The sequence below is a fragment of the Lasioglossum baleicum genome, chromosome 13 (assembly GCF_051020765.1).
Source record: "Lasioglossum baleicum chromosome 13, iyLasBale1, whole genome shotgun sequence".
NCBI classification, from domain to species: Eukaryota; Metazoa; Arthropoda; class Insecta; order Hymenoptera; family Halictidae; genus Lasioglossum; species Lasioglossum baleicum.
In genome coordinates, this window is record NC_134941.1 from 5094255 (window position 1) to 5112461 (window position 18207).

Here is an 18207-nt window from a genome sequence, read left to right on the forward strand (position 1 = left end):
TCAAAAATGCTCAACTTTAAGCGACCATAGCTCCTCAACTATTGATCCTAGAGGATCGAAACTTCGATCTGCATCCGCGCCGGGTACAAATCTACTGGATTAAATACCAAATAAATTTTGAGTCCGGTAAAGCAAAGTTTACCCTAGAGGTTTGCTACAAGCACGTTACATGCTTAAAATGTTTGATCGTTCTAAAGGTATACAGTATCCGCCGAGATTCATCCAGGAAACACTGAAATCTGCTATGTGCAATTACTATCTAATTGCCTATACGAAATGGACATCTAATCTAGTATACATCATGGTTCTCCCGTAGCCGATAGCAGTAATTCTCTGGCTTATCCCGTCAACGAACATTACTCCAGCGAGCGGCAATTATCGAGAAATCAATCAAGAATGCGATTGTAGCCCAGGACATTCTCTGCATACACATTCAATCCCGTTTGTTAAGCTCCTCCACTCTCACCGAATGCTTTCCCTCATTCCTTTTCCTACATTTGTTATTTGAACTAGTAATATGTTGTATGTTACTATTGTATCATGCCAGTGTTGACTGCCGCTTCCGCCAGGACATGTCTCATAAAACTATTTCATTCGTATTTTAATCGCGTAGCGTAATTGGATTTTCTCCTGCAGTTTATGAAATTAATTGAGAAAGTCACTTTATCCAGGATGAACGTTCAAAGTGTCTACATTCGCCTTCAGTAGTCACTTTGGATGATCGCCTTGGCTGAAATGCGGATGAAAACAATCTTTACACCTTTCACTGTTGATGGATTGTGTCTAAATTCGCCTTAGAGTAATTTCATTCGATCCTCTGTGCGCACTCGAAAAACTCGAGTGCAAGCGATACCGGAAGTTCAGGTCGGACGCTAATCCGGTGCTCGTTGTTCTTGTTCCAGGGGAGCACCCGGCTGCAATGCAGCACGGAAACACGGCAGCAGGCTCGCCGACATCGAAGACGGTCCTCGTGATGCTCGCCTTCTTTTTGGGTCAATTGAGATAATGTGTGTGTTCGCGTACGTGTCGTCTGCGCGTGTGTCTACGAATGAGCTGTCCACGGACGTGTGCGTATGCGTATGCGTGATGGAATGTATGCATGTTGCGCGCGTGTGAGCGCGAGAACGGATCTTGATACGATGAATCTTATTAACCGAGTGTTAGGTGAAATTCGATGGATCGTTGGACACAATAAGACATAGTCATACCACCACCCCCAACCTATCCCCCGTTTGTATCTCGTTCGAATTTACAATCGAGGATGTCGAGGAGCGATCATCGGTGAAGTCATCATCATCAGAAGTTCCCTCATACTTCATCGCGATGGATGCCTCTCAGGAGAAGCGAGTCGGTGAGTTCCTTTTTCGTTTCTTTGGAGATTCGGTTCAAAGGTAATCGTCGATGACAGTGTTATACTATTTTGATTATTTCACAAATTGTAAATTCATGCGAAAAATTGCTCCGGGATCGATCGGAGTTCAGCAAACTGTAATCAGATTAGTGATTAGCTCTGTGATTGCAGTGCAATAAAGTCGCTGGGAAACGATCATATTTATCGAGCAATCAGAAGTTGCGTTTAATAAATAACAGGCATAATCGGACCAACCGAGATGATTAACTGACTAATCACGGAATCATTATACTTTGGATTACCTATGATTGAAGCAATAAGTTAATTACGGTATCGAGTGTCATTGAGCTCTGCGCGTACATTACCGATTCTGGGACGAGTTGAACCAATTTTTCCATTGAACGCGAGCTACTGATTGATAATGATCACGAACATTCTTCGGGAATCTTTTATTACTGTTTTTTACTTTCTTTTTTGCTTGTCAATTGTAACAGTAAAGTAGTCAATTACTATACGACTTTGGTTAGACTCATATTGCACAATGCAGACAACTGTTCTCGAAATGAAAATGTCTAATTACATGTTAAAAGGGGTAAGGTAAAGCGACTGCAAGCGTAGCAGTGCATGCATTGCATTATTTTCATCTGGAATTTTCAATTTTTTCATTGTACTTCGTCACAGTGTCTTAATGAAACGAAAGGGATGTTTAATTAGCTGAAAATTAAGATTTTACAAACAATCAAAATTGTATAATGCCTTCAATGATGAGCATTATAAAATTTACTATTTCTTCAAATAACTTGAGGTGACTTCAGATAAATAAATTCACAATAAATTTTGACGATATAATCAAGGAATACAATTTTTTAAATATGATTCAGATTTTTGTTAAAGTTACCAAAAAATGAGCAAATCGTCGGTAATTGTATGAATCAGATCGACAGCCAGCACTGTCAGCCTCAGAGCTGCTAAAAAATGAAGAAACCGCGTCGGTGGCATTGTTACAGATCGCGGAAGCAAGGATCCCGGATGAAAAACTCCATTATCGAATTTCATTTCTGTTCCGTGCACTAGTTTCGTAACTAGTTCACGCGGCGAAACGAACGAACAATGTTGCTGTGTGATCGGTGGATGTTAGCGGTACATTTTAAGGGAATTAAAGACCACTGATGAAAAAAGTTTTCGGGCGAAAATAATGTTGTTTTCCAGCGACGAAATTTCCGAATTACGGCTGACAGTTTTGGGAAGATTAAAGTCAATTGCCAAATTTACGGCTTTCGGAAAAAGCAAGCCTCCCCTTGCCTATATTTCATGAATAATATTGTTTTTCTGTATTTTAGACACACGTTATATCAAATAATATATTCTAGCAATTTCATGTCTAGATTGAGAATCTCTGTACGAATTTATATTTTGATAATGCAATTAGTTAGTGAAATTAACACTAAAATGCAACAAACAAGATAATTCGAGAGAATATTACAAAAACATTATTTAAATAATTACAAGAAAAGAAAAATTATGGTAAAAAGTATCTATCAGGAATTAGGACTACCGTAGAAAGTTGAAAATTACAGACGAAAATAATAAATTTTGTACGTTAATCAATGAATACAGCTTCTGAAATTCTTTGAAGGAATTGCTGATATTTTTTAACAAAATTGCACTAAAATTTTATCAGAAAAATTTGTATGACCGTCTATACAAAATTACAAGAAGGTAATAATACCTAAAAACGTAAAATTTAAACGTTATTAATAATCGTTTATGTTATTAACTATCGTTAATAATCCGCCAAATACTGTATAATACGTTAAACAGAAGTTGTCATCGACGATCAAATTATGCTCACTTCGATATCAGTTTAATTGATTTGATAAGTATATATATTTTTACTGCAGTTAATAATTGTAAAACATTAAGAATGTATTTACATATAACAAACCGTGATTATAATTAGTGAGAGAGATATATTAAATTCTTCTAAAGTGACAGCAAAAAATAAATGGAATTAAATATAAATCATCTATTGAGAATCCGCTATGTTGTTTATTCATGAGCACATTAATTTTCGTCATCTTCCATCTCCAAACAAAACATAGACTGGTAAAATTAAAAGTAGAATTTTGTGTTAACAATATAGAAATTTGGAGCATTCTATCTAATGTGCGTCTTACTATCATATTGTATTATTTTTTTAACAAATAAACGATATTTGTAACTATGATTAAGTGTCGTTTCATCGCAATAAAAAGTAATATTTGCAATGAAACATTTTTGTATGTACGGGGCATTGCATGTTTCGAAATTATGCTCTAACTTTATGAGCATCAGAGTGTTAATTTACGAATTTACTATATCTCTACCACGGCCGATAAATAAAACACAAATCCGTATACAACAAATTCAGCTCAATTTGTGCTATTACATGTAATACCCGATTATGTACGAGTTTTTTATGACGTATTAATATATCAACGCACAATTGTATATAAGTTATGTCGTGTAGTTACGTCAACGATGAAGCATCATGTATCATAGTGAATTAATGGTAAAGAAAACACGTTTATTGTATTATTACAAACAAATGGTTAATGAGTTTTATGTTTTCAAATATAATATGCATTAATAATAATTGCATATGATATTGGGGCACTTATTCAAACGAGGATTAAGGTAACAGTGGTTCATTTGAATACAACCTATCGATTAATCGGTGATTAATATTGCGTCGCTTATAAATATTACAGTATCTATATGTGGATTTCTTGTTGTTACAATGGCAGACAAAATCTTCGAACATTCTCTTTATGTTAAACAGTAATTAACATTCGATAGATTTACGTATGACCAAAAATTAAAATTAAGAATTAAAAACTGTTAAATATTGAGAAACTGTTATTATTAGTTAACGTTATTTGATACTAAATTTATATCAGGAGAACTGTATCTTGATAAGACTAGACTGCAGATTTCATGCATTCGTATTGTGCATGAATAAATTAATGAAATTTTTATTTTGATCTTAATGAAGCATTTATCACGGGAACAAAGTGTCATTCATTTTCAACTATTTTAAATAAATAAGGAATGTAAAGCAACGTCTGCAGTCTAATATGAAAGTAGAAAATTTTTTAAGAAAAAATGTTACCTTATTTATCGTAATGGAATTCGCACTTTATTTTAACACACTAGAGTTCGAAATGCACTAGACGCTGCACTTACGAGAAATATCAGGAAAAACGAGTTTGTTGAGTTTCTGAATAGTATTTTGTTCGCTATTGTAATCAATTAACAGCAAATAAAGTTGTATTGCTACGTGTATGTTCAGAAGAAGTATTAGCCTGTAGATACATTGATATTTTCTGTGACGACTCGTGATCGAAGAGGGAAAAACAGACAACGATGGAGGCTGTTCGAAAGCTGCCATTCGTTTTTATCCGTAACAAGTCTCGCTAATAAGAAGTCTCATCGATGAAGAAACTCTTCGTTGGCTGGTTTTAAAAGTGTCAGACCCACTTTTGTTGTGGGTGGGAAGCCATTTACACGATTTTGTACTCTTACATGATGTACTTACGGATGATCTATCATTGATGACGAAAAATGATACTGTGTGATTCTTCATAAAAAACTAAACATATAAAATAATTTGAATTCTTTTTGGAAAAATGATTTTAGAACGTTTGATACGCGTATACTCTGATCTCGAAATAATGTGAGGCAAACAAGAAATTAGATCTGATCGAAAATGATATCAATTATAAGTTATTAATGTGGGTTTAATTCATTGATATACTCAGTGGAGCTCTCACACGTGAATTAAACAGTTCAATGAATTCACTGTGTTATTACCAAAATAATTGTTTGTTTCCAATTAGTTAAATGTATATGTTGCTTCAACAATTTTCGTAACAAATCGTTTAATATAATAGATCAGTGGACTGCATATTCATGCAAAAGAAGATTTTATTTTCTCTAATAGATAAAACGTATGAAAAACACGAACATATTCATTTTTCTATTAATATTTTCATCGTACATAAGTTTGATCATTCCATTTACTTTTATTGTTAATGGAAATATTGTCCACATTGAAAATATGAATAATGCAAACATAAAGTATGGTTACGCTCACCTAATTTCAGAGTAGATATGTCTAAAGCCGACGCGTTCTCAAAAAGACCGATAAAATTCCACGTCTCAAATTTATTTTTCAACGAATCTCCGAGCTCTCCGGTTGTATTATAAATGATGGATCATCCGCCGTAGCGCTGCACCCCTAATCGGCGCTTAAGGTTTCGGTCGTTCGAGACCACCTGAGGGATAATCCCCGTCGCGGTAGTTATCGCAAACCACTGTCACTTGTCTCCAATCAGCAGACACGGAGCATTAACTTGCCGACACAAGTGTTTCTCAAATAGCAACGGAAATTGCTCGCGCATAAAACCGGCGATCGCAGCTTAACGTGATTTACCGGCGGGGAAGAAGCGATCGAAAACCTTTCGCGTCCGATTATAGCGTTCGCGTGCCACGGCGACGAACTGGCGAAACCCGCGGTAGTGGTTTTCAGAAGAAAGACACTCTATCAAAAACATCATCGCCGTGTCCCAAGGTTCGACGTGTGGAAGAAATTGCAGATTGCAGTGCTCTAGTGTCGTGGTAAAAAGAGACAATGGACATATGGCACGCAGAAATTACGGTCGAAAGGAAAAACAGGCGTAGTTGCGCGCGTTCGTGTACTCGTGTGTGTTTTTGGAAATGTGTTTCGATGTGCGGTTCTGCGAATCATGGACAGTCGTAAGAATGACGTTACCGCGAACCGATCATTTGTAATATTCGTTCGATCGTGCGTTAACAAATCTTACGTGTGTGCGAACGATGTCCACGTTTGATACTTTCTGATGAAGCGAGAAAGGACGGAGCGAATCACTCGCTGAGACTGAGGACAGACATTGACGCCGATTTTGATTTTTAATGGACTTTTAAAAGGCCGTGAATGAATACTTTCTTAAGGATATGTACTCGAAGGAATTCTCATGGAATAACGTTTTAGACACTCGTTACCTTATTTACGTTTCATATCGTGCATCACACAGCCATCGAATTTTGTTAGTTAACCCTCTGGTGCATGGTCTGTTTAGACTAATGAAAATTGTTGCTCGTTCTTGAAATTAATTGATAGCTTAAATATATTCGCTTCCTTTGTTCGTAGTAGTGTTTTGCGATAAAGCGACGACCTCACCAGAACCGGATGAACAATATTTATTAATGAAAATGCAGGTGAAAGTTTTTCTATCCAGACATTGTGAGGAGTTCTATTCACCCGTGCACTGGAGGGTTAATCACTCTTTACGTATAAGAACCGTCGCAGGAATAAGGCGTTATTAATCATTCTGAATAAGTTACAAAATTCAGTAGGTGAATCGTAATGTTAGCTTCTTCTACAAAGTGGAAATTCACTTTAGTATCCCTTATATTTTAAGTCGATCTTTCGTTAATAGCTGTATCGTAAATATTCGTCTTTAGCGATTAAAAAAAGGGAACGTATTACACGTAATTTTTATAAGAAAAAAATATCATTTCATGAATAATCGAAAATTTCCCTCAGCGACGCTCAAACCCTCACATTTCATTGATAAAGTTCGTTTGTTTATTCACGAAATTATATAATATGATATTGTTACTTGTGATCTTTGGGAACACTAAATTATTTAATCAGGTGATACTTATTGATTGCTGTGTTCGTTTACCTGTCCGCTGTTTTGATACATAATATAATACCTACTAACGTTAATTACATTACACAAAGGTTTACTAATGTTACGGAGATAATTACGCGCCTATGAAATTTAATACGAGATCCACAGTAATTGTAGAAGAATCGACGTAGAGGGCTTATTTAGTCATTTTCCTCGTTTTAATGCATTTGATAAAGCCAAAAGCAGTTTTGGAATGCGGGAGACAAGCGAATATAAATGAATTTCGTACGATCGATCTTATACACTCGATTTTCTTTGTCCTTTGCCCTGGACACTGGAATTTTACTGGTATTATTTTACAACGATATTGTCAAGAGAATTTCCGGCCAAAACTCGTCAAAAGAAGTTCTAATATTACGAAATTCCAAGAGATACGTCTCCAAGTAACAGGTGAATGTACAGGCAAATCGTGTTTTATGGTTCGTTGTATCTTTATTGAATGAAATCTGTATTTTTATCAAAATCCAAGTAAGTGTTTGGAAAAAACACAAAGAGAGATATCAACTTGTATTTTACATTCGTCTCCGTATTGGAGAAATAATTCCGAAAAGAAATCATGAAACGGATATTTGCTTCGGCGAGTACGCGAATTGATTTTGTTTTCATATTAACCCCTTGACATACGAATTAAATGAAATTGTACTATGTATTATTTAACTTATCATTTGTATAAGCTTAACAATGAATTTCGGTATACAGTATACGGTATACGGTGCAGATCCAAGACAAATGTGTTGCTGGAATGATAATAGACATGTTGGTAATATTTGCTGTTAATATTAAGCAATACTTACTTCCATGTGTGCAGTGTCGTAAGACGGACCCAACTTATCTGGAATGTCTGTGTACATCAAGGGGTTAACTGAAATCTTGGTTCGAAGGCAATTGACACTGTAACAATCGAATCAAAATGATTATGTAAATAATTTTCTCTCGAGTGCTATGGAACGATTGTCATTTCTATTTTCGTTTGTCTAGTTTCAATTCGTAAGCTGTTATCTGATCATCTCGTTTCGTTCGAATTGATTGTGTGCTATTTAACGCGAATGTGATCAAGGGAGGATGAAAAGCAGCATGCGAGAAGAATGAACAAATGAGGACGAGAGTGTGCGTGAAGAGCGAAATGTAGAAGAAGAATGTATTAAAATTCCCAGACAAATACCGACCTGGCCAGACGTCGATGTAGAAAAACGAATTCCACCGAATTAACCCCCTTCTAAGACCCAAACCCAATCCCATAACTACTTTCTACTAAAGAGTAGGTGTTAACGATAAAAGGTCGAAGTCACCCTGAACTGATACCTTGGACTGCATTATTTGAATGCAATTTTGTATCGTGAATATTCATCCAAATAATTCCTCAGTTTTTCTATTATGATTAAGTGTAACACTAATTGGCCTAAACAGAATAGGGTTTCAAAAAGTAAATACTGCTCTGCGAACATATATGGATTAAATCCGTATATGGATTAAAATGTGTAGAGCCAGTATTGATGTAGGTACTGTATTTTCGCGATACAGAATTCATTGGCACAGAATTTACTCAATAAAATTATTTTATTAAATTTCATATGAATATTTTTAATTTAATAAAATTTAAGTAATTTGGTGAAATATTAAATTTTATAAGAGACGTATTACTATTGATTTTGGTTACGCTTCCAATCTCGATTTTAAATTACTGTAACTATATGTATAACTTAGACCTAACATAGACCTACATACTTATAAAAATGATTTCGTTAAAGACTTTTAAAGATCACTCAGAAGGGTGGCCTTGACAATATACAATATACGTGAAGGTCAATGTTATTAAGGCTTTTTATAAACATTTACGTAACATATTTTTCTCAATTTTAACTAAAATATTTTTTATATCATTCTATATATGTTTTGCACATAGAATAACGTTGAGTAAAAGTAGATCGCTGTTTTTTTAAGAGAATTGATTAAAGATGTCAATGTCTCCAAGAGAAAACAATGTTGTTTCCAATCGTTGCACGTCTAGCATTGGCAACAGGTCTGAGGAATTTCAAACATGGATGAATATTCAGCCACGGTAGTGCGATAGTTCGAGGTGAACAGAGGTAGCTGTTCAGGGTTACTGGCGCAAAAAGAAAACCGTAAGTTGCAGCGATAAGACGTAGGAATTTCTGTGTGTAAACGACATGACTCTGCGAGCTCTTATAATTTACACCGTGAACTAACAGGTAAATTGAAACTGTGCTCCCACTACCACGTTCCCTTAGCATGTATTCTTTTCACACGATTCTCGAGGCATTCTTGTACATAATGTTTTACTCTTGTAAATAAATTATCCATATGATCCGGACTGATTGATTCTTTCTCCTTTCCAAACTCTCTATACTCCCTGCTTTCTATTACAATTGTATCACTGCAAGGTAAGTACAGAAAATAACGTTTGGAACCGAAAGTGGACAATTTACTGCACTATACAGACATTACTGATTACTAGACTGCGGATCTTAATCAAAATAAAAATTGTCTGCATCGATTGCAAGAAGTAGAAACCAAATCGAATGTTATACCTTCCCTTAATGATTTTTTTTTAGGTTGGTTTATTTTTAAGGTCGCATCAACATCTCGGGTTATTAGCGACCGCGTTACATTACCCTTAATGATTTTAAAAGAGGAGAAATCATATAATGACATCTTCAATTTTCAAAATATTTCAATAATTTTTAATTTCACCTACTAAATTTTACTATAAATGCATAAAGAGAGAGATCTGCAGTCTACTGAATACTAATTAGAGAAAAACTAAAAAAACGTCTTCTTAAAATTTTCAATATAGGTCCATATAAAAAAATAGTAAAATACAACTTTCAGTATTTCCCCTGTAATTCCTACCAACTGCAATTTTTTCAAAATTTTTTTTCCATGTCATGTAGGCAACTAATTGTTCTAACTTCTCCAAAAATCCAAGTCGTATGCTCCAATATTAAAAAAGTTATCGTCCTTTTAAAAGCATATTACACGTTAAGTAAAATATATGTGTAATAAATATTCGTATTTAAGTTAGAATTTACAGGTCATATTTTACATTACATATTAACATTTTCAAAGGTGACCACTATGGCCGATTTTTCAAAGGATGGAATACATCAATGGCTACAATAGCTGTCCATCCCAGGCGAAGGACGCAAATGTAATCATTCTGGAGTGATTGTTGTGGGGCGGAAATCTATTATGATCAACGTTGCACGTCAGGTCTCTGCCAGTGTAAGTGTCCCCTTTGCAAATAAAAATCCATAAAAATCTTCCATGGACCTAGAAATTCATAGACGAAATAAATCATCGAGGGAAGAGAAATCGTGAGAATTGTTTACACGGTCGAAGAATTTGCTATTGCATCGGACTTATGGACGTTTCGACTTTAAAAGCAACTCAGAAGGCCGATTGTGATTCGGAAGTAATAGGAACTGGAACGAAGGCGTAGGTCGGGAAAATCGATAGGCTTGACCCCGATGCGCTTGAACTTTTCTTTCCCTTCGCGATATTTAAGAATGCCCTGCCTCGGTTCGCGAACCCTTTCGTCGTGTGACGTGCTTGCAAAATTGTGACGATTATTAATTGTTCCGTTGCAACAATTACCACCACAGATTTTCACAAACAGTGAATCCAAAAGTATTTGAACAGGTCTTTGAACACTAAATGAAGACCCTTTTCTGGTCCAAACTGTTACAAATTGGAACGTCTGTAAAAATATTGAGAAGGTATTCATGACTGAAACCATCGTAGATTTAAAGGTTGAAGCTTCACCTTTACAACAAATATTTAATATTCAATAATGTATTGCCATCTTTGCAATAAAATTAGCTAAAATTGAAAATGACCTTCGAAATGGTGAAAATTTAGAGTGCAAAACCTAAAAAACTTTAATCAAGATTGCAGGACGACATAATATTGGGTTGGCAAATAAGTTCGTTCGGTTTTGTTACATTGGAATAAATCACAAAAACTGAACGAGCTTATTTTCCAACCCAATATTACACGAAAAAAATCCGATAGATATCTATGCAAAATCCGGAAAACACGTTTCCAGGTACGATATACTTCGAGCGGAGCGAATCATTTCTCTATCGATTCCCCGTCCGCAAGCTCGACGCGCAGCGACCGCCAAGAAACACAGAGACAAAGGGAACGGATCACTCTTGAAGAATGCTCGCAGACGCCGATTTAAAAAAGAATTCGCCATCACGGGGGGGGGAGGAAGAAGTGTCGAAAACAGGACAGCTCGCGGCATCGTGTGGCCTACTTTATCAAACTCCTGGAAATAGGATATCCGGCGGTATGTATTTTGTAGGTTGCCGGGCAAACAAAACAACACCATGGAAGAAGCATCGCACGCATGAAGTAGAAAGCACCGAGAAAAAGAGGAGCAGCTAGGTACGAGGAGACAACGGAGAGACATGCGAAGTAGGCGGCATGAAATATTCTTCCTCCCGGCGAAACACCTTAATTATTCCGGCCGTGACGAATGCTAATTTAACATTTTCCGCGAGGAGGGGTTGCGGAGACAGGAGTATGCTGATTAACCGACACTCGAGACCGGCGTATCCTAAATTCGACACTGCGTTCACCCTGCTATTGTTTGCCGGCCGAACTTAATTAACAACGTTAATCAGGCCACTTGAATTTCGCTCGGTCAATGAAAGGACACAGAGTGTCGCGGCTCGAATACGATTCTCCCCTGTGGCTGAACAAATTTTTGGGGCAGACGACGCGCCAAGTTAGAGTCGGGTTTACCATGATGCTTTCGCTCAAGCTAATTCGTGTGTAAAGCGGCGAATTTCGCACGCGGAACACTGCCAGCTCGAATTCGTTAAAGCCTTTCCGGCCGCGTGTTTTAATAGAAAATTTCTGCTCGACAACCTTGCCCACGTTGTCGCATCGAAAGGACGGAATTATGATAAAAATCGTGACGTCTGTTAGCACCCGACAGCGAAACTGTTCGAGCGCACTGTGTTCGCCGACGAAAATTTCGCTCGTCCCCTCGGGGACGGGTTGTGTCTGAACTCTGTCACTCTTTTATCCGCATTTAACTGTCTAGAATTCTTTTTAATTTATGTACTTTTTTATTTGCAGTAGCCTTGCACTACGATGCAACTATCGTGTCATAAATAATATACAATAATTTTCTCTCTTCTTACACAACCTTAACCTCGTCTACACATTCAACCCGTTGAAGACTGGGAATTATATGTATTTATGACAAAAATGAATGGATGGAATTTAAAATAGTAGGATGATTAAATGAATCTATGTTCATCGACACGTTATCTTCAATTGATTGAGATGATTGAGAAAAGAAACAAATTTTGATGTTGCTCCTATATTGCTTGCTATCAGTGCATTCAATTTTTATTTTTCATAAAAATCCGCAGCCTGGTTGTAACGTTACCACGGCAGGCTATTCGTGTAAATGGAACTTCAACAATTTTTCTAAAATGTTCACAACCCCATCTACCACAGCACATAACTCCTGAAACTCTAGTGAACTCATAATGACCACCGACTTAACACTCCAAACAATTTTACTAAGTAGACGGGACGTAAAAGTTTTCGAGTAGCAAACGAGAAGAACCGTAACTTAAAAAAAGGTTGACGCGCGAGTAGAAAATCCTCCGGTACGGAAGACAGTTAAAACAGCGGAAACTCGTAACGAGCCCTCGTTTCGTATGTGTGCGAAAGTTGGTTTTCCGAACGATGAATTTTTCGAATGTCATCGTAGTCGGCGCCAACGGAATCGCGAACGAAACAAAAATTCATGGACTAGTTTTAAACAGTAGCGGACAGTCTCGAAATCGTCGCGATATCTGCGCTATAAAAATGAGAAAAAAAAAAGAAAAGCGATGAAACGAGACTGAAGAAGTCTGGAATATTTCTGAGCCAAGGAAATCCCGAGTTAACGACACTTCGTCGACTCTTCTTTTCGGTTCATTTAACCCGTTCAACTTTGTCTCCCAATAACGAACCTCAGAAGTAGCAACGGTTGTCGCCCGGTTGGTATCGGAGCCCGAGGAATACCGTGGCGTTTGCGGCATCGCGATGCTTCAACGCACCCGACCGTTCAAAGGGCTCATTTCACTGTAGATACGTGAGATATCGCGCGTATCTTTAAATCGTCCCGTGTGCAAACAATATAAACAGAAAGCTCAAAAGGAAAAGAGGATGAAACCGGAGCGTAGCTCAAGCGTGGCTCTTTCAATTTCAGTCGAAATTTCCTTTGAATGAGCTCCCTTCTACCAACGTAATATCTTTCCTTTGCCCAATTCCGGCAAACGCCGCCCAAGATTGTATCAGCTTTCGGCGCGAATTACTTGGATCGAGAAGCATTTAAGAAGTTACGTACCTTTGAAACGGTCGAAACATAAGAAAAATTCGACAATTCAATGCACAATGCACATTGAGCCAAATTCTAAGTGGAAAAAATATCAAATCAAGAAACAAATATATACTTGGGAATAAAATTAAGTACCTGTAATGAAAACTTAAGATATACTTTTTGTAGATCCATGTATATGATATTGTTATATACATAGACAAAGGTTCATATAAAGATCAATAATTAAAAATGACAAAAACTGAGGCTCCAGTACCGATTTTGAAAATTTCGTCCCGAAAAACAAAACACGTTCAGAATTGGTACATTCATCCCAATCACATTTCTACTTTTTCTTTCTTTTGCTATATTGTCAAGCGAGCTATTTGTACTACAGTTCTACGATTTTCTAAATAGGAATATTTTAGAACAAGCGTTAACTAACAATTCAGGTTTAAATGGTCGTTCGAAGTTGCAAGAATAAAATCCAAAAGGTTTGAAATGTAAAATCCGCTTAGTTACGGAGTTATACAGCCGAACGTAAGCTCGTGCACGGTGACTACTATTATTATTCGGACATCCTTTAAAACAGATTAAGGTTTTTAAAATTGGAACGAACGGATTGTGCTTTTTTTTAGAAGTTCGAAGTATTGATTTATGTACTAAATGGCTTGTGAACGAAATTTCGAAAAGAGCACAACTGGTCTCTCTCGGAACCGCTAAATAAAATACTAAAAGTTTCTTTCCAAAAATTTATTTTAAAGACTCGCATTTTGAACTCATCGTCAAAATCTGTAATAAATCAGTGACACAAAACAGATAATACGCTTTGCAATTTATTTTGATTAAGTAAAATTTCATTTATAAGTTTTAAAGTAATCAAACTTGAAATTAATAATGTAGGAGACGTTCCACGATTTTATATTATCCTAAGCACTCCACACTCTACTGTCACAGGTCGCACACGTAAAAATAAGAACGTGGACGACCGCATTTTACAATTCAACCACCAAGAATACCAGCATCGACAACAATGCATTTGAATATCAAAGGTAGACATAAACTATGCAGAAGGAGGTCAGAAATCTTCGGCTCGACGCATCCGGACCCCTGGAAAAATATTCCAACGGTCAGGATGTTTCACTCATCCAACTTTCCGCAGATACACAAGGTATCCCATTTTCATCTTTCTGCGCGATTGTCTTCCGACTCACTTGTTAGACGGAATCATTTCAAATTCAATTCACTTTGTTTCTACTTTTATTAATGATGCAAGCCTATTCTCCATTTTGTAAATAAATATTTGTACAAACATATTGTACTGAATATACATGTAACTAGTTTATAGCGTACTAAATTAATCTAATAAGATATTAGTATAATAATATGAATGAAGTATTATCTTAAAATCTTTTGTGTCACTACATATTCCTGAAGTGCATATGAGGGTTAAAAATTACATTGACAAATTTTAATTGAAATTAACAAAATTAAATAGGGAATAGGGAATTATATATAAAAATATAGAATAAAGATGAAATAATGCAGTTATTTTTAAGTCGCCTTACAAGCTGCAACCTTTATCGCTCCGGTAGCCTAATTTTTCATTCAGTTCGCTGATGTTAGTGATGTTACGAGACTTCATGCTTCCAAGCTGTCAAAGGACTGCTTCAACCTCAATTCATGACTGTAAAGTACGAGGTCGTCCACACAGCATAAATGATAGGTAGTCTAGAAAGCCCGCTCAACTTATTTCCCATTCCTATTCCTTCTCAACCTCTAAACGGTTGAAAAATAAGAGGAATTCAACAATTTTTCTTATGTATAAAAAGTTTCTCTAATGAAATTAATATATACATCGTATCATGTGATATTTAAACAGTACTCAGAACACTAAATTTTAATCGCTTAATACACACGTAATTATGATCATAACTATATCGTTTTTGGTGTCGCTCCAATTAGAAAAACGAGACGAATACGATGGTAAACTTTACATAAAAGGAATTCAACATTAGAAAAATTGCAATCTTTTGTTTCTCTTGCATTAGTGTGAGTCTCACCAGTGCTCGAACCCTCGCTAGCTCCGTCGTCGAGAGTGTTTACTGCTTGTCTGGTTCGAAGGGGATCCTGGATCCCCCTAGTGGTGGTTACAATTTTCACAGTTACGGTAGAGACTGTTACGGATAATACTGTACTCCTTTAGCCGAAATCTAACGCAAAGTAAATGCGATAGAGGTATTCAATTCGGATCTACACTCAAATCCTGAAGGCTCACTTTGCTCACTCCTCTACTAAACGACTCGATTGTCTCACATAGATTCCACGCATGGCCTTCTCTTCTATGGTCGGTTCGTCGCATCTCCAGGACACCGTTACAGGATTGTTTCAGGACAACGATATTAAGACCGGTTAGAGGGGTAGCCTCATTACGTGCTCGCGAGCATATAAAGGTGCTTAGCTAACCGTGCGACCTGCTATTCGAAATCAGCAGGGAGAATTCTCGCATATACGTTCGAAACGATCCTGACGCTTTGATCGACGAACCGAAACGAGCAATGTTACGCAAGGCTCTTCTGATGTCTCCCTTCTGAAAATTAGATTATAACGACGCCCAGGCGACATCTAATTAAAGAGCCAGAATTCTGTTCCGCGCGATTGTCGTTCTCTCATACATGTCGCACGGTTCTTCAACGCTTGAATCACCCCGTCCCTATCATAAAATAATACATTTTTTTAAAATACCACGTTTTTAAAACGGACTAAAAAGTATAAAATAATTTAAATAAAAATAAATTTTTTAAAAATTTATGTTTAAAAAACGGACTAAAAAGTATATAATAAGTTTTCCTAGCCCCATACAGGTTCCTAACACCACACAGATAGTCCTGAAAATTTGTGGTTGTGAATTTTTAATAGCTATGAAAATACTTGTAAGATTTAAAACGAACCCCTTCGGTGCGAAGCGAGTCAGTGGAGTGGGGATGAGTCAGAGTGGGAACGCGTAGTGTAGTAGGGAGCGCTGTCGCGCGGAGTGGGGATCGCTGAACGTGATCACGTAAGTACTACATACCGAGCGTCGCACGGGGAGGTGTAACGGTTAAATTTAATAGTTTATATCTCCTATTTTTTAAAATTTCTTTTCTAAATATTGCATGCATTAAATATTGTCATCCAGTTCTGAGCTATGTTTAAAATTTCAAGTCTCTAGCTCATCGGGAAGTTAGTTTAAAATCAATTGCAAAATTTGTACCGAACAGACAGACAGACAGACAAGAAACCGAACTAATAAAAACGTAAAACGTAAAAACGTGGTAAAATGAAGCCCTGACGTGTAATGTAGTCGAAATACATACTCCGTCGCTAAAAATCTGGTTTGTAAATATGAAAAGTATTTTCATAACTACACGTCCTTTTCACACGTATACCTGCAAAAATACTGGTGCTCAAAAAATACAAGATCAAAATTTAAGAGCTTATACAGTTTTTCCTCGTTAGCGTTTTCCCCAACACGACGATAGCGAGTAGTCGACTCGACTTGCTATTGGTTAGCACCTCAATGATGTTTCATACTGTAACAGAGCAACTGCCCTGCTGCATATCTGTCTAAAAGTTATCCAGAGAGTTGTTCCAACTTATCAGCTGTTACAGAGTCAAGCAAAGTAAATACAATAGAAGCACCACATGTTAAACATGCGATCTCACTCGACAACGACAAATAGAAGCACGTTATCGCTCTTGCGATATTATACTCGAGTATACAATATACAGATAATCCTCGGTCTCCCTTTGCGTTATTGAAACGTAACAAGATAATTCTAGAGACATCTGTCAATACCTGCGATTTAAAAGAGTTCTGATAATAGATTCTAAGGAAGAATAGCATTGCATGAATTTATCATACAGGCGGTAATTCCCCAATGAAGACATCTTCTAATTGTAAAACGTATAACTTTTATAGCCGCGTTTTGACGACGTTTATTTTGAAGCACAACTCGATGTTTCGAAGTTGAGCTATTTCACCAATACTCTGTATGTATATTGAACGGGCTTTGGAGTACACAGTGTTTTTACTTTTTGGTTTCTTGATGAGAACAGTGAAATTTTGTCGAGGTGCCCCAAGGGATCAGAAAAAACGTTTATCAATTTATTGCGTAGTAAAGTTTAATAAATGGGAACAAAAGGGGATAAAAGGAAACAACCTCTTAATTCTTCCATTATGGCAATATAGAAGATGTAAATGTACATATACTATCCATCTTTATACAAACTTAGAACATCTTACTTCAGAATACATAAAGAAAAACAAAATTGACCATAGAAATTATTTCTGCAACACCCTCGTTCCCTGCAGATTCTAACAAAGTTTGGTTTCCTTAATAGATTATGATAACAATTGTTTTTCAAGCTTGATAAAAAATCGTGTCACTCATAAATGACCGACGTCAAAGTGTTAATATGCACGTCCTCTTGCGAAATTACTAACTTACACATACAACAAATGCGCAAACATTCGCCATCCATCGTGCATAGTCCACCGATGATGTCCATCATTATTATTAGAAATTTTTATGTTTCCGCATAGTTCAAAGAGCAAACACGCGGCAAAAACAATCAACGAATCAATTCGATCGTGGTTCCCAGAGTGGACCGGTACGAAGCGACCGAAGAAACATTGACAGACTAATTTTGACGTTCGACCAGCGGACAAATTTGCTTGTGAATCAGAACAGGCTGCCGTGAGCTCGCGG

The 18207-nt window shown here is 36.7% G+C and overlaps 2 protein-coding genes across 2 annotated transcripts in view; one reads left to right on the forward strand and one right to left on the reverse strand.

Moving 5' to 3' along the window:
• Dpr1 (defective proboscis extension response 1) overlaps positions 1-9434 on the forward strand; it is a 467695-nt gene extending 458261 nt beyond the window's left edge. Inside the window, exon 6 of the mRNA XM_076436345.1 lies at positions 903-9434. Within this exon, the coding sequence (XP_076292460.1) occupies positions 903-1006 (104 nt within the window). The 3' untranslated portion in view covers positions 1007-9434. The remainder of the gene's footprint in view (positions 1-902) is intronic.
• Pect (phosphoethanolamine cytidylyltransferase) overlaps positions 1-18207 on the reverse strand; it is a 173746-nt gene that overhangs the window by 106027 nt on the left and 49512 nt on the right. The window contains exon 8 of the mRNA XM_076436343.1: positions 7905-8001. The gene's annotated coding sequence lies outside the window, so the exon portion shown is untranslated. The remainder of the gene's footprint in view (positions 1-7904; positions 8002-18207) is intronic.